The 22863-nt window shown below is 46.5% G+C and overlaps 1 protein-coding gene across 6 annotated transcripts in view; it reads left to right on the forward strand.

Annotated features, from left to right (window-relative positions):
• Positions 1 to 219: 219 nt before the first annotated feature.
• mfsd1l (major facilitator superfamily domain containing 1-like) overlaps positions 220 to 22863 on the forward strand; it is a 37272-nt gene continuing 14628 nt past the window's right edge. For 3 of the 6 annotated variants that reach the window (XM_086000724.1, XM_086000725.1, XM_086000729.1), the window contains exons 1-4: positions 220 to 405; positions 8736 to 8836; positions 9964 to 10073; positions 13621 to 13676. In XM_086000724.1, the coding sequence (XP_085856850.1) occupies positions 384 to 405; positions 8736 to 8836; positions 9964 to 10073; positions 13621 to 13676 (289 nt within the window). In that variant the 5' untranslated portion in view covers positions 220 to 383. Of the gene's footprint in view, positions 406 to 8735; positions 8837 to 8956; positions 9283 to 9963; positions 10074 to 13620; positions 13677 to 22863 lie in introns of those variants that run through there. The other 3 variants (XM_086000726.1, XM_086000727.1, XM_086000730.1) reach the window with 3 other exon arrangements.

Below are 22863 nucleotides of genomic sequence, written 5' to 3' on the forward strand. Positions count from 1 at the left end.
TACAACTCCCTCTTTTTCTTTATTCAAATAACACCATAATATAGATATTTTTATAATTTCTCTCTATCTAGCATTGCAAAGTAATAATTTTACCCACTACAAGCTGAAAAGATTGTGTGGATTATTGAAGCATGAAACAAACCCCTTGCAGTAAAACTGTTTTAGAAACGAATAAATCGTGGTAGTACAGAAAGTGTGCAAACATTTCTTCAGATTACTTTGTCCCTGTGCCAACGAATGAAGAGCACAATCTGGTGATGTCATCCGCACAGTGGAGCAAGTCAGTGATCCGAGTACGCATGCGTGTGAGGTAGCGGAAACGCATCAGGAGGTTGGCAGGTGGGGGTGAAGTCCTTCACCTGGGCAGGAGCAGATTCTCCAACATGGCTCAGCCAGCAGAAAGAGGTAGGGATTGGCGGGCAGGTTGGAGTTTGTCTGTATTTGTGACGGCTCGGGATTTTGCAAGCCTTGCAACTCAGAAATACGCGGCACTTTGAACGAAGTTCTTCCCTTTCTCCTTTTAGTTTGCTGCAGATTTTGAAGCTATGGGGACAGGATGGGAAGCGGCAATTAGAGTGGGAGGAGGCTCGTATGAAGGAAAACACCAGCACAGCCCAGTTGGGTTGAATGTAGATTCATGTGCGAAAAGCGCGTGTCAGAAAGTTGTTAGATGAAGTAGTAATAGTAGTAGAGTGTGTGTGTGTGTGAGAGAGTGAGTGTGAGACAGACAGCGAAGGGGTGGGGGTTTGTAGAGACTGTTGTGAAGGTTCGGGCTCAGTGATGTCAGTCGCTCCCTGAAGCAATCTGAGCACCTACTTTTTATGGACGTTGCGTCCTATTGCTCTATATCTACTTGTGTGGTGGCGGGATCTAGGAATGTAACAATGAAACTCCCTTTGTGATCTGGAGTGGTTTTCTGTGTCTTACACACCGGTACTCTTTCAATCTGTCCAATCATGGACCAAGGTAACACTGGGTAAGTCAAAGTTGAGTTTGAATTGCAAACGGCTTTATTACACAGTGGGTAGAATACACAGGACAGTGAGATTGATGAGTTGTTTGATACGATTGGTACAACTTCTGTTTATACACTGTTGCAAAAGTAAAGAACACAGGAGCGCCAACCCATTCCATTGGTCAACTAGCTCAATTTAAAATCATACTCTCTGTGTACTCTGCCCTGACGCCCAGAGCAACGGTTCAATCTGTTCGCAGACCTGCTGCTCGGCTCCCCGTCAGTGGCTACGCTCCGATTTTTTAAAAAGCCGCGCTCTCCTTTAGAATTCAAAAAAGGTTTCGAACATCAAAGTACAAAGTATCCTCCTGTATAACCAGATATGTCCATTGTCTGTATAACCAGATAGCAAATTGTTCATTGTTTCGGCCTCTGTGAGAAGTTCCTACCTTGCATTGTAAATACAATCTGCCTGCCTACTGATCCCCAACTCAGTCTTGGGAAGCTAACCTCTTTTGGTAAAGTTTTGCTTAAAAACAAAATACAACTTTTGCTTAAAAAATACAACTTAACATTCCTCATGTCTAAGTCCTTTCTGTGACAAAATGACCAAAGAATCTCAAATGACAATAAGCCTCTACTAATCAACACAATTTAATGTATCATGTCAAACTGCTTAATACTTGGAAGTCAGGTCTAAGCCTAAGTATGGATAGGGGCAAGTTAGGTGAGGGAGCTATTGAAGAGGTAAGTTTTAAGCAGGTTTTTGAAGGTGATGAGCAGTGTCTGAAGGTGGCGGGGTTTAGACCAGATTTGAAAGAATGGAGGAGGTTGTACAAGCAGGGAGAGGTGAAGACGTGGAAGAATTTGAATGTGAGGATTTTGCAATTGATGCACTGAGGGATAAGGAGCCAATGGAGGTTGGCAAGAATAGGGAAGGTAGGTGAGTGGAATTTTGTGCAAGAAAGGATAGGGGTGGTGGCATTCTAAATGAGTTGGAGTCAATGTAGGATGGAGCTTGGGAGGCCAGCTTTGGAAAAGTCAAAAATATCAACAGAAAATGCTGGAAATACTCAGCAGGCCAGGCAGCATCCATGGAGAGAGAAACAGAGTTAACGTTTCAGGTCTGGGACCCTTCATCAGATTTCCAGCATCCGCAGATATTGTATTTGGAAAAGTCAAGTCTGGACTAAAAGGCATGGGTGAGGTTTTTGCCAGCAGTGGGGTGATGGAAATAGAGGTGATGTTTCAGAGGTGGAAATAAGCAGTCTTGATGGATTGGATGTGGGATTCGAAGCTCCGCTCAATGTCAAAGTGTTGGATTGAGTTTAAAAGGGGTGCGAGACTGGGGTCATGATGCAGAGTTTATGGCAAGGGCCAAAGAGGATGGCTTTGGTTTTGCCAAAGTTGAACTGCAATAAATTTTGGTTCATCTACAACTTGATGTCTGACACAGTATTATAAAACCACTTTGTGGTAAACCACTGTTATCGTTTTCATTGTTGTTCACTGTTGTTCACTACTGTTATCGTTATTGCACATTGTTACCTCTTGCCACTCACTGTGTACCAAGGCATGCCTCAGCTGGCTCCGCCCATGGCTCCGCCTACATGGCCTGGTATAAAGGTGGCTGCTCGGCAGCCCACTTCCTTCTTGGAACCGGTCGACCACGAGAGGCATGCTCTGTTCTTTAGCTAATAAAAACCTTTTCATTACTTTCCTAATTCATCGCCTTTTATGGAATAATTGATAAGCGTATCAATTTTATTAACTAAAATTAAAATGTTGGCACCTGAGCAGCAACAACAGCAGGCGTTGCTGCGAGCCCTCAGACCAGCATGCCTGGACCTCGACCCTCAAACGTCGGGTTCATCTACCAATTTCGAACACTGGCTGAGCTGCTTTGAATCCTTCCTAGAAGCCTCCGCCGTGACATCGGAGGAGAACAAATTAAAAGTTCTGACCGCCCAGGTGAGCCCTCAAGTATATACACTCATCCGGGACGCTACTACGTACACGGCGGCCCTCGACCTACTAAAAGGGCAATACACGCGCCCAGTGAATACGATTTACGCCAGACACCTCCTGGGATCCCGCAGGCAGCAACCGGGGGAATCGGTAGAGGCATTTTTACAGGCGTTACAGACACACTGCAGGGACTGCGACTGTAAGGCGGTAATGGCTGCGGTGCACGCGGAGGGACTTATCTGTGATGCCTTCGTTAAGGGCCTCCAGTCCGACTACTCCCGGCAGAGACTGCTCGAAAGCAAGGAGCTCGACCTGAAGACGGCCGTAGCCCTCGCGCTCTCGTTAGATGCGGCCCACCGAAACCTCGAAGCATACTCATGTAACGGTGCCGCGCCATGGTCATCGCGACCTTGGGACATGGGACCGCCGCCCCCGGTACCAACTACTGCAGCGATGTCCCGTAACCAGGCCCAAAAATGCTATTTCTGTGGCCAGTTAAAACACCCTAGAGCGCGCTGCCCGGCGAAGACCGCTACCTGCTCGGGCTGCGGGAAGAAAGGCCATTACACCAATGCCTGCAGGGGGAAACCTGCGAACGCCAGCAGTGCCGCGTGCGAACCGTGGGGGCAGCCATCTTATCCGCCATTTTGTGCACCTCCGGCCGCGTGGGGATCGGAATCATGGCCGCCGCCATTTTGTCCGCCGCACTCAACCGCCATTTTGTCTCCGGACTCGACCACCGTCTCGTCGGACGACCATATCGACTCACTCAGCCATACACTGGCCTCCGTTACGCTGGATCAAGCTCTCCCTCATCATCTGTCCAGGTCCATGATGGACATCACGGTAAACAGCCGCGCCACTACTTGCCTGTTTGACAGCGGGAGCACGGAGAGTTTTATTCACCCCGACACGGTGCGTAGCCACTCCCTCACGGTCCTGCCAACGCGCCATCGGATTTCTATGGCGTCCAAGTCCCATTCAACGGACGTCGGCGGCTACTGTGTGGTGACCTTTTTGGTTAGGGGCACAGAATATAAAAATTTTAAACTTGTCCTGCCCCGTCTTTGCGCTGCCGTTCTGCTAGGGTTGGATTTTTAGTGCCACCTTAAAAGTGTCACATTGGCATACGGTGGACCCCTCCCCCCCCCCCCCCCCCCCCCCACTCACAGTCTGCAACCAACACCTTTTAAATCGCCCGCCGCACACCACTTGCAGCCTTTCCACACTCAAAGTTCCCCCCCCCTTGTTCGCTAACCTCACCCGCGACTGTAAACCCATCGCTACCAAGAGCAGGCGGTACAGCGCCGGGGACAGAGCTTTTATTAGCTCTGAGGTGGAGTGGCTCTTGAAGGAGGGCATTATCGAAGGGAGCACCAGCCACTGGCGAGCCCAGGTTGTAGTCGTTAAGACCACCGATAAACGCCGCCTGGTCATTGACTACAGCCAAACCATAAACCGGCACACTCAGCTGGACGCATACCCCCTTCCCCGCATATCTGATATGGTCAATCAGATTGCGCAATACAGGGTATTCTCCACCATTGACCTTAAGTCAGCATACCACCAACTCCCTATCCGCCATGAGGACCGCCAGTATACTGCCTTCGAGGCAAACGGCCGCCTCTACCACTTCCTTAGGGTTCCCTTCGGCGTCACCAACGGAGTTTCGGTCTTCCAAAGGGAGATTGGCTGGATGGTTGACCAGAACGTGCTGCAGGCCACCTTTCCCTATCTGGATAACGTCACCATCTGCGGCCACGACCAGCAGGACCATGACGTTAATCTAGAAAAATTCCTCCGTACGGTCCAGCAGCTGAACCTAACATACAATAAGGAGAAATGTATGTTTCGCACCACGCGCCTGGCCATTCTCGGCTGCGTAGTGGAGAACGGAGTCATCGGGCCCGACCCCGACAGAATGCGCCCCCTTATGGAGCTCCCCCTCCCCCACTGCCAAAAAGCACTGAAGAGATGCTTGGGGTTTTTCTCTTGCTATGCTCAGTGGGTGCCCAACTATGCGGACAAAGCCAGACCCCTCATCAAATCCACCTCCTTCCCCCTGACATCAGAGGCGTGTGCAGCCTTCACTCTTATTAAGAGTGATATTGCGAAGGCCACAATGCACGCAGTGGATGAGTCCATCCCCTTCCAAGTGGAGAGCGATGCATCCGACTTCGCCCTAGCTGCGACCCTTAACCAGGCGGGGAGACCCGTGGCCGCCTTCTCAAGGACCCTCCAGGGCCCCGAGATTCGACACTCCTCTGTCAAAAAGGAGGCCCAGGCTATTGTGGAAGCGGTGCGACACTGGAGGCATTACCTGGCCGGAAAACGATTTACCCTGCTCACTGACCAGCGTTCAGTTGCTTTTATGTTCAATAATAAGCAGAGGGGCAAAATCAAGAACGACAAGATCTTGGGGTGGAGAATTGAACTCTCCACCTACAATTACAAAATCTTGTACCGGCCCGGGAAACTCAATGAGCCCCCAGATGTTCTATCACGAGGTACATGCGCCAACGCGCAAGTTGATAGACTGCGGACCCTCCACAATGACCACTGCCACCCCGGGGTCACCAGATTCTGCCACTTCATTAAGGCCCGCAACCTGCCCTACTCCATAGAGGAGGTCAGGACTATGACCAGGAACTGCCAAATCTGTGCCGAATGCAAACCGCATTTTTATAAGCCAGACAGAGCACGCCTGATCAAGGCCACCCGCCCCTTCGAGTGCTTGAGCATCGACTTTAAGGGGCCTCTCCCTTCCTCTGACTCGCAATATCACACTTCCTCAACATAGTTGACGAGTACTCCCGTTTCCCTTTCGCCATCCCCTGCCCAGACATGACCAGTACCACGGTCATCAAATGTCTGAATGACCTCTTCGCCTTGTTCGGGTTCCCTAGCGATATACATAGCGACAGGGGCTCATCTTTCATGAGCGACGAACTTCGTCAGTACCTGCTCGCGAGAGGTATTGCTACGAGCAGGACCACCAGCTACAACCCCCGGGGGAACGGCCAGGTGGAAAGAGAGAACGCGACGGTTTGGAAGGCCGTCCTCTTAGCCTTAAAATCTAAGGGCCTTCCGACCTCTCGCTGGCAGGAGGTCCTCCCTGCGGCGCTCCACTCCATCCGGTCACTGCTTTGTACTGCCACTAATGCCACCCCTCATGAGCAAATGTTCGTTTTCCCCAGGAAGTCCACATCGGGAACCTCGCTACCGACATGGCTGACTTCTCCTGGGCCCGTCCTACTGCGGAGGCACGTGAGGACCCATAAAACGGACCCCCTGGTCGAGAGGGTGAACCTCCTACACGCCAACCCCCAGTATGCCTACGTGGCATACCCAGACGGGCGGGAGGACACGGTCTCCATACGAGACCTCGCACCCTCGGGCGCCCCTGAATCACCACCGTTATCCTCCACCACTTCTCCCAATCCAACCCCTGTAGACGGCATGCCGGAGCCCCAGGACCCTCCGTTGACCACCCAGACACCAGATTCGACGTTGGATACTGCACCACCGCCACCGCTGCTACGACGATCAGGACGGCATACAAGGCCTCCTGATAGACTTACCTACACGAACTTTTAGTGCACTTCACCCCGCCGGACTCAATTTTAAACAAGGGGTGAATGTGGTAAACCACGGTTATCGTTTTCATTGTTGTTCACTACTGTTATCGTTATTGCACATTGTTACCTCTTGCCACTCACTGTACCAAGGCATGCCTCAGCTGGCTCCGCCCATGGCTCCGCCTACATGGCCTGGTATAAAGGTGGCTGCTCGGCAGCCCACTTCCTCCTTGGAACCGGTCGTCCACGAGAGGCATGCTCTGTTCTTTAGTTAATAAAAACCTTTTCGTTACTTTCCTAATTCACCGCCTTTTATGGAATAATTGATAAGCGTATCACACTTCTTAAATCCTGTTTACAGAGAAACATAGAAGATAGGAGCAGGAGTAGGCCATTCGGCCCCTCGAGCCTGCTCCACCATTCAATGCGATCATGGCTGATCATCCAAATTCAGTACTTGGTCCCTGCTTTCTCCCCATACCCCTTGATCCCTTTAGCCTTAAGAAATATATCCAACTCCTTCTTGAATATATTTAATGTATTGGCCTCTACTGCCTTCTGTGGCAGAGAATTCCACAGGTTCACCACTCTCTGGGTGAAGATATTCCTCCTCATTTCTGTCCTAAATGGCCTACCCCTTATCCTTAGACTGTGACCCCTGGTTCTGGACTCCCCGACCATCGGGAACATCCTTCCTGCATCTCGTCTGTCCAGTCCTGTCAGAATTTTATAAGTTTCAATGAGATCCCCTCTCATTCTTCTAAACTCCAGCGAGTACAAGCCCAATCGACCCAATCTCTCCTCATACATCATTCCTGCCATCCCAGGTATCAGCCTGGTGAATCTTCGCTGAACTCCTTCCATGGCAAGAACATCCTTCCTCCAATAAGGTGACCAAAACTGCACACAATACTCAAGATGTGGTCTCACCAAGGCCCTGTATAACTGCAGCAAGACACCCTTGTTCCTGTACTCAAACCCTCTCGCTACGAAGGCCAACATGCCATTTGCCTTCTTAACCGCCTGCTGCACCTTCATGCTTACCTTCAGCGACTGGTGCACAAGGACACCCAGGTCTCGTTGCACTTCCCCTTCTCCCAATCTATTGCCATTCAGATAATCTGCCTTCCTGTTTTTGCCACCAAAGTGGATAACCTCACATTTATCCACGTTATATTGCATCTGCCATGCTTTTGCCCAATCACACAACCTGTCCAAATCATCCTGGAGTTTCTCGGCATCCTCCTCACAGCACACACGCCCACCCAGCTTTGTGTCGTCTGCAAATTTGGAGATATTACATCTAGTTCCATTGTCTAGACAAACTGACAAACTGTATCACAGTATGGTATGGTAGCTGTAGCTACTATGACCGGAAAGCCCTGCAACGGGTAGTCAAAACTGCCCAACGCATTACCGGCTACCGACCATAGAGCACATATACCAGAAACGCTGTCTACGGAGGTCACGGTCCATCATCAAAGACCCTACCCACCCCAGCCACAGTCTGTTCGCCCTCCTGCCATCTGGGAGACGCTACAGATGCATTCGCACCCGTACGACCAGATTTAGGAACAGCTTCTTTCCCAGGGCTGTCATCCTACTGAACTCCACAAATAAACTCTAAAGCCTGCACATCTGCCAATGCACTTTATTATGGTTATATTTATGTTAATATACTACAAGCCAAATGTATGTTGAATGTTTAAATGTCTTAATCCAAATGTACACTCTCGGGAGCCGCAAGCCTACATTTCGTTGTACTGCACTTGTGCACTAACAATGACAATAAAAGTTGATTTGATTTGATTTGATAGATCATTAATATATATTGTGAATAGCTGGGGTCCAAGGACCGATCCCTGCGGTACCCCACTAGTCACTGCCTGCCACTCGGAAAAAGACCCGTTTATTCCAACTCTTTGCTTTCTGTCTGCCAACCAGTTCTCTATCCAAGTCAATACTTTGCCCCCAATCCCATGTGCCTTAACTTTACACGCTAATCTCTTATGCGGGACCTTATCGAAAGCCTTCTGAAAGTCCAAATACACCACATCCACTGGTTCTCCCTTATCTATTTTACCAGTTACATCCTCAAAAAATTCCATATTGTGACAAAATTGCTCCAATGCTAGAGCAGTAATGCAGTTTGTTTAGTCTTTACCTTATTTAGGTATGAGTTGCTTTATTGTTGCTCCCTCAGTTCATACTGTTTTTTTATTCCCTCTTTCTAGCCTATTACAGGTTTGTGGTGCTATTTTTCAACTGTCTAGTGACTTTTGGTTCCTATTTCTGCTTTGACATTCCCAGTGTGCTTCAGGAGCAGTTCCAGGGGGTGAGTACAGAATTGCCCAGAGGATGAATATGTTGCCTGGTCAGTCCCAGGTTATGTAAGTAACCTGGCAATGTTGGGTTCTGTCCACCAGCCCAAGGAACACCACTCTATTGTACTCTGGTGTAGTATTCTGGATATATACAGTATGCTTGCCCAGCATTTCAGACTTACTCAATTAAAAATCTGGCTACCTATTGAATTTATTCTGTGTGCAGCAATGAATTCCTCCTCTGTTCCCTTCTCAGATCAAATATCACCATTAGTTGAGAAGGTGGATAGACGATGCTGCTTTTGAGCTAACTGGGATGCATGGCAGCCACCCAAGGACAATTTCTCCACCATATTTCTCTCCCCACAGCCAGTGGATTGAATCTGATCCTCTTTTGGCATGAGGCTATGGGTTGGTGGTTTAGAATTGTCCAAATTATTTCTTGAAAGTCAGCCAGGTAAATAGAATCCGAGGGTATAAATAGTGAAAAGCAAATGTAAAACATTTTGGGGAAGAACTTCTTCATTCAGAGTGATAAATGTTGGGAATGACTTGGCGGGTAGGATAGTAGATGCAAAAACACTAGGGTTATTCAAGATGCAGTGCATGCTGTATTTGGAGTTAGGTGTGAGCTGTTACAAAGTTACTATGAATTTGCATCTCATTTGAAACGGCACTGACTAGAATTGTAGAAACCAGTCTCTATATCCTCATGGTATAGCCATTAGCCTCTGACAGCAGTGAATTTCTTGCAGGTCTGTTACAGATTTTCATTGTGATTTAAAGTATTAAAACAGTTATATAGTAGACAATATCCACATTCTCCAATATCTTTCCCCACCCCCCCTCCCTGTAAACTTCATGTGAGTTATCTTTTGGATATTTAGTAGATTTTCAAATTTTCAGTTGTTCCTGGGTGGGGTGCTGGGAAATTACTATTGATGCCATGTAAATTAAACCTGTCCCAATGGTGAGTAAATGATTTTTGGTGAGGATGGTTAGAGATCCTAACTGGATACAAGGTCAGTGGTTCAGCAGTAGGGCTTTGAAAAGTTTAGGGTTGTAGGAGTGTAGGTTTGTCCTGATGCAGTACCTTCTGTTGTATCTGCATAACCCTTATGGCCTCTTGTCTTTCCAGAATCTCACTTGTCCCAATTCTACTGCGACCAATGGGACAACAGATTGTGTGGAGGGACTGGGGATGACCCCACAGCAGTACAACCTTCTCTACGCTATCTATGCATGGACGTGAGTTACCTCTAACAAATAGAACAACAACTTGTATTTATATAGCACCTTTTTATGTAGTAAAATGTCCTATGGGTTGGGAGTTTACATGGAGGGAGAGATTAAGGGAGGGTCGTGAACTCAGGAGAGAGAGCATGATGAATTGAGATGAAGGTTGAAATCACCAAGGATGAGCAGTTGCTTGGTGCTGAGGCTGAGGGAGGAAAGCAGTGAAGATATCTTGGTAATAACATTTTTGAGAGTGAGGGGTGGAATAAGGTGAGATGCTCAAAGGAGGAGAAACTGCTGGAGGAATAGGGGGACAGACCAAGTTGTGATTTAGTGATGAGAGCCACACAGCCACCAAGGCGGTCTGGGCGGGGCATGTGGTGGGAGGTTGGGAGACTTCATTTAAGGGCACGATGTTATCACCCCTCAGCCAAGTTTCCGTCAGGGCCATGATGTCGATGCAGCCATCCACGATATGCTCATGGATGGCAAGGGCCTTGTTCACAAGTGAACGGACATTTTGGAGGGAGATTCGGTGAAGGCTGACCCACTGCCAGCATCCACAGGGTCAGTGCTAGGAGGGGTGAGTTGGACAGGGAGGAGATTGGCCAGCCTTGTCAGTGGAATTTCTTGTGACCACAACTTCCTCAGACTCCCTTTTCTCCACACTTCTTCCCTGAAACATCCATTTGTCCTAAATTACTGAAATTTTGTGGAATATTAACTCTGCCCAATAACTTGAAATTCCTTTCCTTTCTGATGTCTTATTCAACTTTCTTTACCTGCTTTCTCCCTTGTTCCTTTGTCAGGGGATAGTGTTCTATGGGCATTTGTCACCCTATGGTACCTTGCTCATTCTTGATGTGTGAGCCTAGACTGTACAGCAAGTGTCTGCAGGCTGTTCAAACACATGGGCATCATTGTTGACTCCAAATTCACCCTTGCCCAAATTCACCCTTGCCCAACCTGCACATTTTCTCATGCACTTGCAATTTCCAGCGGTGGTTATTTGTTGGCAATTACGGTGTACAGTTTTGGTCTCCTTACCTAAGAAAGGATATACTCGCCTTGGAGAGTGCAATGAAGGTTCACCAGGCTGATTCCTGGGATGGGGGGATTGCCTTATGAGGAGAGATTGAGGAGACTAGACTTATATTCCCTAGAATTCAGAAGAATGAGAGGTGATCTCATTGAAACATATAAACCTTACAGGGCTTGACAGGGTAGATGCAGGGAGGATGTTTCCCCTGGCTGGGGTGTCGAGAACCAGAGGTCATAGTCTAGGAATAAGGGGTTGGCCATTTTAGGACTGAGATGAGGAGAAATTTCTTCACTCAGAGGGTTGTGAATCTTTGGAATTCTCTACCCCAGAGGGCTGTGGATGCTGAGTCATTGAGTATATTCAAGCCAGAGAGTGATAGATTTTTGTATTTTAAGGGAATCAAGGGATATGGGGATACTGCAGGTATTGAGGAGTTGAGGTAGGAGATCAGCCATGATCCTATTGAATGATGGAGCAGGCTCGAGGGGCCGAATGGCCTACTCCTGCTCGTATTTCGTATGTTCTTATTACTAACGGGAACCTGTAATGTATATACCCTTTAAGGGGGGAACTACTTTTTACAGCTCATGTATACTGCAGTACCGGCAGTGACCACACCTGTATTTAGCACTGAGTAGTAATCTGTACAGACCAGTTCCACTGTGAGCCACGTTGAGTAAACACCTGTTGTACTGTTTCTCCTGCAGTCCGTGTCTTATTATACACGGACACAACATTGGCGACGAGGCAAGTTCGAACCTACCTGCAACTCTGCATCACCTCCCGGGGATTTGTTCCTGGAGATCAGTGGATTGGAGGTCAAGGCCAGAGACTCGGGCGTCGACCACGGGCAACCGCCCAGTCATCCAGCAGAGACTCGAGAATTGCGGGGGAGGCTGTCGAGAGCCAGGCTTGGCTTTCCAGTCGAGGTGGTCCAACGAAACGGGCTGGCAACAGGTAGTGCGCAGACCCTTCCCGGACAGCGGCGGGCTAGAGCCCGACCGAGCGGCACAGCAAAGGGCCGAGCAGCGTCGACGGGGGAGAGAGAGAGGGCAGAGCACACAGGGCGCAGCCGGTGTTCAGGGGCCGAGCAGTGTCGAAGAGAGGGAGAGAGAGACGCACAGAAACCCGCGAGGCGCCGCCATTGCCACGAGGACCGCCGAGAGCGGTGTTGGCAGCAGCGCAGGAGAAGTGCGCGAAACCTACAGGGCGCCGCCATTGCCACGAGAACCGCCGGGAGCGGCATTGGCAGCAGTGGGGAGGAAGGAAAGCGCGGGAGACGCCATTTTAAGTCATTGGGAGACGCCATGCTGACCAGATCCTAGAGTCACAGGAACAAGTCAACCCCATGCCTCGCCCATACGTACCTGGTGATGAACCCGACGTACAAGTCGCATCTACCCCAGAAACAGTAGCATCGGAAGCTGATGAACCAACCGACGACAGGGGGCCAGAATCGCCTCCGCACCAAGAGCAAGACACTTGGGAAAGGCGCTATCCAGAAAGGATCAGGAAGCCTCCCCAAAGACTGAATATATAAATAGATTATTTTCAGCTAATGTTGCATGTTAAAAGTGTTAATTGTAATTAGTTTGATATTTAATTGTTAAATGAGTGTTATGGTACTGTTAATCTAAAAGGGGAGGAATTGTAATGTATATACCTTTTTAAGGGGGGAACTACTTTTTTTACAGCTCATGTATACTGCAGTACCGGCAGTGACCACATCTGTATATAGCACTGAGTTGTAATCTGTACAGACCAGTTCCACTGTGAGCCACGTTGAGTAAACACCTGTTGTACCGTTTCTCCTGCAGTCTGTGTCTTATTATACACGGACACAACAGAACCCAGGTAGTTTTTTTTCCCCCTTTCCTCCAGCTCAAGGACTCTGTTGTCTTTCCCCTAATGTCACCCTCTATGCAATTAGCTAACCTGGGACTTTCTGGTATTAATAGCTCAGTTACACATTGTCTTTTCCACTGAGACATCCTTTCTGAATTGATAAAGAACATGTTTTGTAAAATCAATACTATATGTGACCTTCTGCCCAAGGCTCAGCTTTCACTGTTGCCACTAATAGACCTCATGCTAGTTTTAGGTGGTTCTGATTACATACGGGAAGTTTACCTGAGTAGCAGACTGGCATCCAATGTTCTACTGGCACAGAAACACTAAACTCATTAAATACAATTGCTTTGACCTATTGGGATAGGTTGAAGGCAGAGTAAATTTAACGGGGGGTTGACATTGGCCCCTCTTAACACCCCAATTGCTGGCTGTAGAATTTCAATGGCGGAGACTGTAACAGTTTGGCTTCTCTTCTCAGCTGCCTAGGTGATGCCACAAAGATGGCAGGGATGAAAATGGTCTTTGACAGTCCAGCGGCCCAACTGGAAGGAAGGGAAGGGGGAGGATGAAGAAGAGTTCCATTCCAGCAGTAATGCAATGAAGAACGCAAAATTCTTGGAAATGGTTTTTGCGCTTTATTCCTTATTTGTATTTTCTCTCCTGCAGCAATGCTGTGGTGGTGATACTGGCTGGTTTCCTCATAGACAAGCTGGGAAATTGCGGTGAGTCTAAAGAACAGCGTGAACATGGGAGTGTAACCTAGAACAGCTCAGCCTGGTAGAAGAGGCTATTTCACATCCAAATTGGTGCTTCTCACTGTGAGGCTAATGTGTTCCAGATATGCATTAAATTCTTTATCAGCCCCTGAAAATGGAAGACTATATTCGACTTTAAAGATACAAATTACACTCCCATGCGCTGGTGGGTAAAGTAGGAGGGTGGCGGTGGCTCGAGGCGGGGAAAACTGGGGCAGAAATGTTGCTATGCGGTCAGTGTCCAGGGGCTGCAGGAGATTTGTGCTCTGCAGTCTACGAACCTCAACAGAGGTCTTAACTTGTATATTTGTAGCTTTTAAGCCTTGTAAATCCTTGTCAATCACCCCAATAATGCAACATCATTGCTGGTCTCTCACATCCAGCACTTCCTGTTTGTTGTACAGCTGTGCTGGCTAACTTAATTAGATAACTTTTCTGACCTTGTCGTTTGGTCATTTTTGGGTTACTGACACTGCATTACTCTAGTTGCATGTGTTTCTTGGATTGCACTTTAATGTGTGCTTTTATTTTTGCCTCCTTTTTTTGTTTCTTTTTACCACCTACTATTTAAAGTTTTATTGCGATTGTTCACAGCACCCTCTGCATGATATGGGCAATCCATACAGAACTCCTCTTCTCTGGGGAGCTGGGGAACGAGAAGTTCTACAGCCAGTAGAGGAAGCCGGTGCACCTGTGTCGGAAGAGAGCTCAGCAGGCACATGCCGACCCAAAGAACTACGTGTATAAGAACATAAGTAGTAGGAGCAGGAGCAGGAGTAGGCCATACGGCCCCTCGGGCCTGCTCCGCCATTCAATAGGATCATGGCTGATCCGAATCTAGACTCGCGTCCACTTCCCTGCCCTCTCCCCGTAACCCCTGATTCCCTTATCTGCTAGGAAACTGTCTATCTCCATTTTAAATTTATTTAATGTTGCAGCTTCCGCAGCTCTCTGGGGTAGCAAATTCCATAGATTTACTACCCTCTGAGTGAAGAAATTTCTCCTCATCTCAGTTTTGAAAGGGCAGCCCCTTATTCTTAGATTATGCCCCCTAGTTCTAGTCTCACCCATCAGTGGAAACATCTTCACCGCATCCACCCGATCAAGCCCCCTCACAATCTTATATGTTTCGATAAGATTGCCTCTCATTCTTCTGAACTCCAATGAGTAGAGTCCCAACCTACTCAACCTTTCCTCATACGTCAACCCCCTGATCTCCGGAATCAACCGAGTGAACCTTCTCTGAACCGCCTCGAGAGCAAGTATATCTTTTCTTAAATATGGAAACCAAAACTGCACGCAGTATTCCAGGTGTGGCCTCACCAATACCCTGTATAACTGCAGCAAGACTTCCCTGTTTTTATACTCCATCCCCTTTGCAATAAAAGCCAAGATTCCATTGGCCTTCCTGATCACCTGCTGCACCTGCATACTAACTTTTTGTGTTTCATGCACGAGGACCCCCAGATCCCTTTGTACTGTAGCACTTTGCAGTTTCTCTCCATTTAGATAATAACTTGCTCTTTGATTTTTTCTGCCAAAGTGCATAACCTCACACTTTCCAACATTATATTGCATCTGCCAAATCTCTGCCCACTCACTTAGCCTGTCTATGTCCTTTAGCAGGTTTTTTATGTCCTCCTCACTCACTGCTTTCCCTCCCATCTTTGTATCGTCGGCAAACTTGGATATGTTGCACTCGGTCCCTTCCTCCAAATCGTTAATATAGATTGTAAAGAGTTGGGGTCCCAGCACTGACCCCTGCGGAACACCACTAGTTACTGATTGCCAGCCCGAGAATGAACCATTTATCCCAACTCTTTTTTTCTGTTAGCCAATCTTCCACCCATGCCAGTATATTACCCCCAATCCCATGATTTCTTATCTTGATCAGTAATCTTTTGTGTGGAACCTTGTCAAATGCCTTTTGGAAGTCCAAATACACTACATCCACTGGTTCCCCTTTATCCACCCTGTATGTTACATCCTCAAAGAATTCGAGCAGATTTGTCAAACATGACTTCCCCTTCATAAAACCATGCTGACTCTGTCCTATTAAATTATGTTTATCCAAATGCTCTGTTACTGTTTCCTTAATAATGGACTCCAACATTTTGTCAACCACAGATGTTAGGCTAACTGGTCTATAGTTTCCAGCTTTTTGTCTACTTCCCTTCTTAAATAAGGGTGTTACATTAGCAGTTTTCCAATCTGCCGGGACCTTTCCTGAGTCCAGGGAGTTCTGGAAAATAATCACCAATGCATCCACAATCCCTACCGCCACTTCTCTCAAGACCCTAGGATGTAGGCCATCAGGTCCGGGGGATTTATCCGCCTTAAGTCCCATTATTTTACTGAGTACCATCTCCTTAGTGATTTTAATCGTGTTTAGCTCCTTCCCCCCCCCCCCCCCCGTTTGTCCAGTGTTGGGATATTTTTAGTGTCCTCTACTGTAAAGACTGATACAAAATATTTGTTCAGTGTTTTTGCCATCTCCATGTTCCCCACCACTAGTTTCCCGGTCCCATCCTCTAAGGGACCAACTTTCACTTTAGCCACCCTTTTTCTTTTTATATAGCTGTAGAAACTCTTGCTATCTGTTTTTATATTTTTTGCTAGTTTACTTTCATAATCTATCTTCCTTTTCTTAATTAATCTTTTAGTTATTGTTTGCTGGCTTTTAAATGCTTCCCAATCTTCTATCCTCCCACTAGATTTGGCTACTTTTATATGCCCTTGTTTTCAGTCGGATATTATCCTTTATTACTTTACTAAGCCACGGATGGCTGTCTTTTCTTTTATTCCCCTTTTTCCTCAGTGGAATATATTTATCTTGAAAGATGTGAAATATCTCCTTGAATGTAGACCACTGCTCTTGTACCGTCTTACACTTTAATCTGTTTTCCCAGTCCACTTTAGTAAATTCTACTCTCATACCTTCATAGTCTCCTTTATTTAAGCTCAGTACGCTGGTTTGAGATCCAACTCTCCCATCCTCAAACTGAATTTGTAATTCAACCATATTATGGTCACTCATTCCAAGGGGATCCTTTACTAGGACATTTTTTATTAATCCTGTCTCATTACACAGGACCAGATCTAAGATTGCCTGCCCCCTGGTTGGTTCAGTTACATACTGCTCCAGGAACCTGTCCCTAATACACTCTATGAACTCTTCCTCAAGGCTGCCATGCCCAATTTGATTAGTCCAGTCAATATGAAAGTTAAAATCCCCCATGATTATAGCTGTTCCCTTATTACAAGCCCCAACTATTTCCTGATTTTTCTCCGACCAACAGAGTTGCAACTATTAGGAGGCCTATAGACTACGCCCACTGTTGACTTTTTCCCCTTATTATTCCTTATCTCCACCCAAACTATTTCACTATCCTGATCCTTTGACCCAATATCATTTCTGACTATTGCAGTGATTCCATCCTTGATTAACATAGCAACCCCACCTCCCTTTCCTTCCTGTCTGTCCTTCCTAATTGTCAAATACCCTTGTATGTTTAGTTCCCAGTCATGATTATCTTGCAGCCATGTTTCCGTAATGGCCACCAGATCATACCCATGTGAAGTTATTTGTACCGTCAACTCGTCAATTTTGTTACGAATGCTGCGTGCATTCAGATAAAGAACTTTCAAATATGTTTTCTGACAATTTATTCCTGCTTTTACCCCTTTTACTACTTTACCTTTTATCATTATACATTCTGTCCCTTCCTGACACGCTCTGGTTTTTAATTCCCCCACTGCTACCTTACTCTATTGCCTTCTCCGCTGTCATTTTTATTTTTCGCTCTCTTTAAAACCTCCCCCCCACTAATTAGTTTAAAGCCCTCTCTACAGCCCTAGTTATTCAATTCGCCAGGACTCTAGTCCCAGCACTGGCCAAGTGAAGTCCGTCCCAACGGAACAGCTCTCTCCTGCCCCAGTACTGATGCCAGTGTCCCAGGAAGCAAAACCCATTTCTCCCACACCAGTCTTTGAGCCACGCATTTAACTCTCTAATTTTATTTACCCTAGCCAAATTTGCACGTGCCACAGTTACTTGGACATGTCTGAGGAGCTGTGTATTTGCCACTTGCGCTTTACCAGCCTAAACATTCAGGGAACTTTTCCATTTCCTGCAACTAGAGCTCCAAACCTCCTCCTGACTGGCATGACTCATGTCTGCCTTGAACATCTATGCCACCTGTCAGATTAACCAGTATACAGTGCACTGCTGCTTGAATTAGGTCAATGATGCATTGTTTGCCAGTGTCAAGAACTTTAACAATTTTCTTAAGGATGATGGCCATCAAAACAAAAGGACTCTACTTTTTAGAGTAGCTGAGTTCCAAAAGTGCAAGAACTTGTCAGTGGAACTTGTTTGTCTCTTTGGCTCCTTGCACCAATGCACTGGCATTTATATACAGGGCTTGGATCAATTGAGTAGATGAATCCAAATTATATAGGTTCAGACACCAGAGATAAATCAACTTGGCTTTATTAATAGTAACCAGCAAATCTGTATGTCTATATACTTACAAGTAGGAATCCATCGGGGTCTACAAGCTACTAACCAATCCAGGTGAGTTCTCGGCACGGAATACCAACAACAGCAACTTACATTTATATAGCACCTTTAACGTAATAAACTGTCCCAAAGTGCTTCACAGGAGTGTTAATAAAAAAAAATTGACACCGAGCCATATAAGATGTTAGGGCAGATGAACAAAAGCTTGCTCGAAGAGGTAGATTTTAAGAAGAGTCTTAAAGGAGGAAAGAGAGGTGGAGAGATTTAGGGAGGGAATTCCAGAGCTTAGGACCTAGGCAACTGAAGGCATGACCGCCAATGGTGGAGCATTTAAAATCGGGGATGTTAAAAAGTCCAGAATAGGTGGAGTGCAGAGGTCCAGGGGATTATAGGGGCGAGGTCATGGAGGGATTTGAAAACAAGGATGAGAATTTTTAAATCAAGGCGTTGCTTAATTGGGAGTCAATGTAGGGGAGATGGGTGAGCAGGACTTGGTGCGAGTTAGCACACGAGGCAGGTTTATGGAGGGTAGAACTAGGGAAGCCGTCCGGAAGTGCATTGGAATAGTCAAGTCTAGAGGTGATAAAGGCATGGATGAGGGTTTCAGCAGCAGATAAGTTGAGGTAAAGGCGGAGATGGACGATATTACAAATGTGGAAATGGGCAGTCTTAGTGATAGAATGGATACGAGGTAGGAAGCTCAATTCACGACCAAATATGACGCCAAGGTTGCGAACAGACTTGGTCAGCCTTAGACAGTTGCCGGGGAGGGAGATTAAATCAGTGGCAAGGGAATGGAGTTTGTGGCGTGAACTGAAGACAATGGCTTCGGTCTTCCCGATATTTAATTGGAGGAAATATCTACTCATCCTTTGCTGGATGTCGGACAAGCAGTCTGATAGTATAGAAATGGCGGAGGGTTTAGGAGAGGTGGAGGAGAGGTAGAGCTGCGTATCATCAGTGTACATGTGAAAACTCACATTATGATGTCATCGAGGGGCAGCATGTAAATTAGAAATAGGAAGGGGCTAAGGATCGACCCTTGGGAGTCCAGAGGTGACAGTGCAGGATCGGGAAGAGAAGCCATTGCAGGTGATTCTATGGTTACAGTTGGAAAGATAGGAATGAAATCAGGCGAGTGCAGTCCCATCCAGCTTGACGACGGTGGAGAGGCATTGGAGGAGAATTTTGTGGTCAACTGTGTCAGAGGCTGCAGGCAGGTTCAGAAGGACGAGAAGGGATAGATTATCTTTGTCGCAGTTAATTAGAAAGTCATTTGTGACCTTGGTAAGAGCAGTTTAAAAACTGTGGCAGAGCAGAAGCCTGATTGGAGGGATTCAAACGAGTTCTGGGAAAGATGGACACCGATTTAGGAGGCGACAACACATTCAAGAAGTTGAGAGAGGAAAGGGAGCTAGGAGATGGGGCAATAGTTTGCAAGGACGGAGGGGTCGAGGGTTAGGTTTTTGAGGAGAAGGGTGATGACAGCAGATTTGAAGGAAAGGGGGAGAATACCAGAGCAGAGAGAACCATTAACAATATCCGCTAACATGGGAGCCAGGAAGGAAAGTTGGGCTGTCAGCAGTTTAGTAGGAATAGGGTCGAGAGAGCAGGAGGTTGGTCTCATTGACAAGATAAGCTTTAAAAGAGAAATATGCAAATTTAGGATTAAGGCAGGGGGAAAACTCGAAGTATGTTCCGGTGGGCTAGGAGAGGGCGAGAAAGCAGAAGCAGTTGAACAGATGTTGTCGACCTTTTTAACAAAGAAGTCCATGAGCTCCTCACATTTATTGTTGGAGGTGAGGGAGGTGGAAGCAGGGAGGGTGGTTTGAGAAGACAGTTAGTGGTGAAGAGAAGCCTGATGTTATTTTTGCCGTCCTGGATAATCTTAGAATAGCGGGCGGTTTCAGCGATGGAGAGCAGGACCCGGTGGTGCTTTATATGATCTAGCCAAATCTGGTGATGGATGATTAGACCAGTTGTCTGCCAAAGACGTTCAAGTCTGCGTCCCTTGGACTTAAGGGAGCAGAGATGAGGGGTATACCAGGAGGAAGGACTAGGGTGAGAGCGTGTAATGATTTTAGTGGGGACAAGGGCATCAAAGGTGGTGGAGAGGGTGTGATTTAGTATGTCAGTAGCTGCGGCGATGTCATGAAGAATTGTAGGCCAAAGGTTAGGTAGTCGGGAATTAGAAAGTGCAGTGGTAAAGGGCTTGAGGGAGAGTTTTTTCCAGGGGCAGATATGAAAAGAAGTGGGTTTAGGAGGGGGAAGGAGAATATGGGTAGAGAGTGATGTAAGGAAATAGTTGGAGATTGCCTTATCGGTAATGGTTACGGAGGGGATAGCGAAAGCCACGTGAGATGATACCAAAGAATTACTGACAGTGATCCTATTCATACACTTGGGGGGGGGAAAAAAGTTTCTATGCAATGTCAGATGACTTGCTCTGAACCTATCAATTCTGAGGTTGTTGTCATCTGAGTCTAGTGTCATATGCTACTACACCAGTAGTTGGCAATGTTACACCACATATACAGGAAACTCTTTGGTATCCGGGACCGGCGTGTTGCCGGTTGATCAAAAATTCCGGGTGACGGAGAGGGTTATCTACCGAGGCTATTTTTTAACAAAGAAAAATTTAAAAAATCAGGCAATGTGCAGTATACAGTAATTGGGTACTCACCTACACAATGTTGTGTTAAATGGATGGTGGAAGATCCTTGATTAAGTACAGTACTGCCAGTTGAGTGTAATGCACAGCAGCATGGGAGACACACAGTACCCCTGTAAAATGGCAGATCAGAAGAGACTACGGGCAGCGCGGAAGAGTCAGACTCCTGTTACGGGGTATTGAGGTGTTCCGACTCCCGACAGCGCCAAGAAGCTGAGTAGTGGCAGTTTGGAGAACTACCCCCACTGACTAACTCGGCCACCGCGAGAGACTCGGACTCTGACTCGGCAACATTGCCAGTTATTGAGGTGTTGTTTTCAGAGTGAGAATTTTGCCGGTTAAGAGATTTCGGGATATTTAGGTGCTGTTTAAACGAGAGTTTCCTGTACTTCATTTTCACTGGAACGTGGGTGGCATTTCATTTCTTACAAGTAAAAGATAAGACAATTTTGCATGGTTATAAACAGAATAATAGCAACTTAAACCAGACATGATCTCTCCAAACTAGCCATAATTCTTTACAGAAATCTTTTAATGCTTAAATTGCCTTAAACTGACAACACACAATCATAGAATCATACAACACAAAAGGAGGCAAATTGGGCCCATCATGCCTGTACCAGCTCTTTGAAAGAGCTATCCAATTAGTCCTAAACCCCTGCTTTTTCCCCATAGCCCTGCAAATTTTTATTTTTCAGGTATTTATCCAATTCCCTTTTGAAAGTTACTATTGAATCAGCTTCCACCACCCTTTCAGGCATTCGCATCACATCCTGCCAACTTAGCTTTGCCAGTCAGAATCCTAACGACCTAATCTAAACCATGTGTTAACTTCTTATCACACAATACATTCTTGTAATACAAATATTAATGTTGACTACTGTAATGTTGAGCTATTTTTCCTCATTTCGCACCAGATATTCTAAAGTCTCTACCAAATCACACCCAATGAATGTCTGAGGTTTGTATACTTTCTCCTTTACTGTAGCTCCTATGCTAACTATCCCATGATACTCATTACCTATGTCAAGCTGCTAACCTGTTATACATTAGCCTATAAACAGCAAAGGATTCCATTCCATCAATGTTCAGGTAGTATGTGACATGATGCAGGTCGATGCCAGGTACCCTGTAACGTGCTGGGATGCAATTATTCATGCCAGTGTATGATCTCGCTGTTATTTCAAGGTAGGTCTGCCCCAGATGTAGGACTCCTTACGTCACCAGTGTGGAATCCAAGAACCAGTGCCGGTGTGAAGTTGTCCCAAATCGGGTACAACGCAGGTTAGATACAGGGTGCCATTCTGTCCCAGCAAACATCTACCGCAACAGTTCTACTGCAAGGCAAATTGGTGTCTATATTTGCATAATTCCACGTGACTCAGACTCCGAGTGTTTTAGTGTCTCTAAGATCTCTAGTTTCCAAACCAACTGCGCTATATTGCTATATATAAATAAACTCTCATTTTCTCTGCATATTTGAGGTTTTTGTTTTCACTTCTGCTCTGAATCAGTATAAAAGCACGGGGTAATTAAAATTTTTGGCAGTAGTATAAAATGGGAATATCGGATTGGCTGCCAGTTATACACCTCTCCCCGTTTCTTTTCCATTGACTTTAAGGAGCGGTGTATAACAGGCGACCGATCCAATATTGTCAATTTTCCTCTATCGGCAAAGGTTAAAATGACCCCCACAGACTTTGTTGCTTTTCAGTTGAGCCGCTTGACCAACCAGACCCTTTCCCCAGTTTATCCTTTAACTCTTAAGAAATGCAGATTTTTAAACTGCTACACCAGTATTTACCAGTTTTCTCCCCTCAACCTCTCCTGTTCTGAAGATGTTGAATCCTTGCAAGGTGTGGAATCATTGTGGAGGTACTGTTCTCTAGGCACTGGGCACTCCCTGGTACCTCAGACAAATGTATTCATATGCTGTAGGCTATTTAAGTCATTGGGAAATC

Source organism: Somniosus microcephalus, chromosome 11 (genome assembly GCF_052327205.1).
Source record: "Somniosus microcephalus isolate GS21.2 chromosome 11, FLI_Smic_1.0, whole genome shotgun sequence".
NCBI lineage: Eukaryota > Metazoa > Chordata > Chondrichthyes > Squaliformes > Somniosidae > Somniosus > Somniosus microcephalus.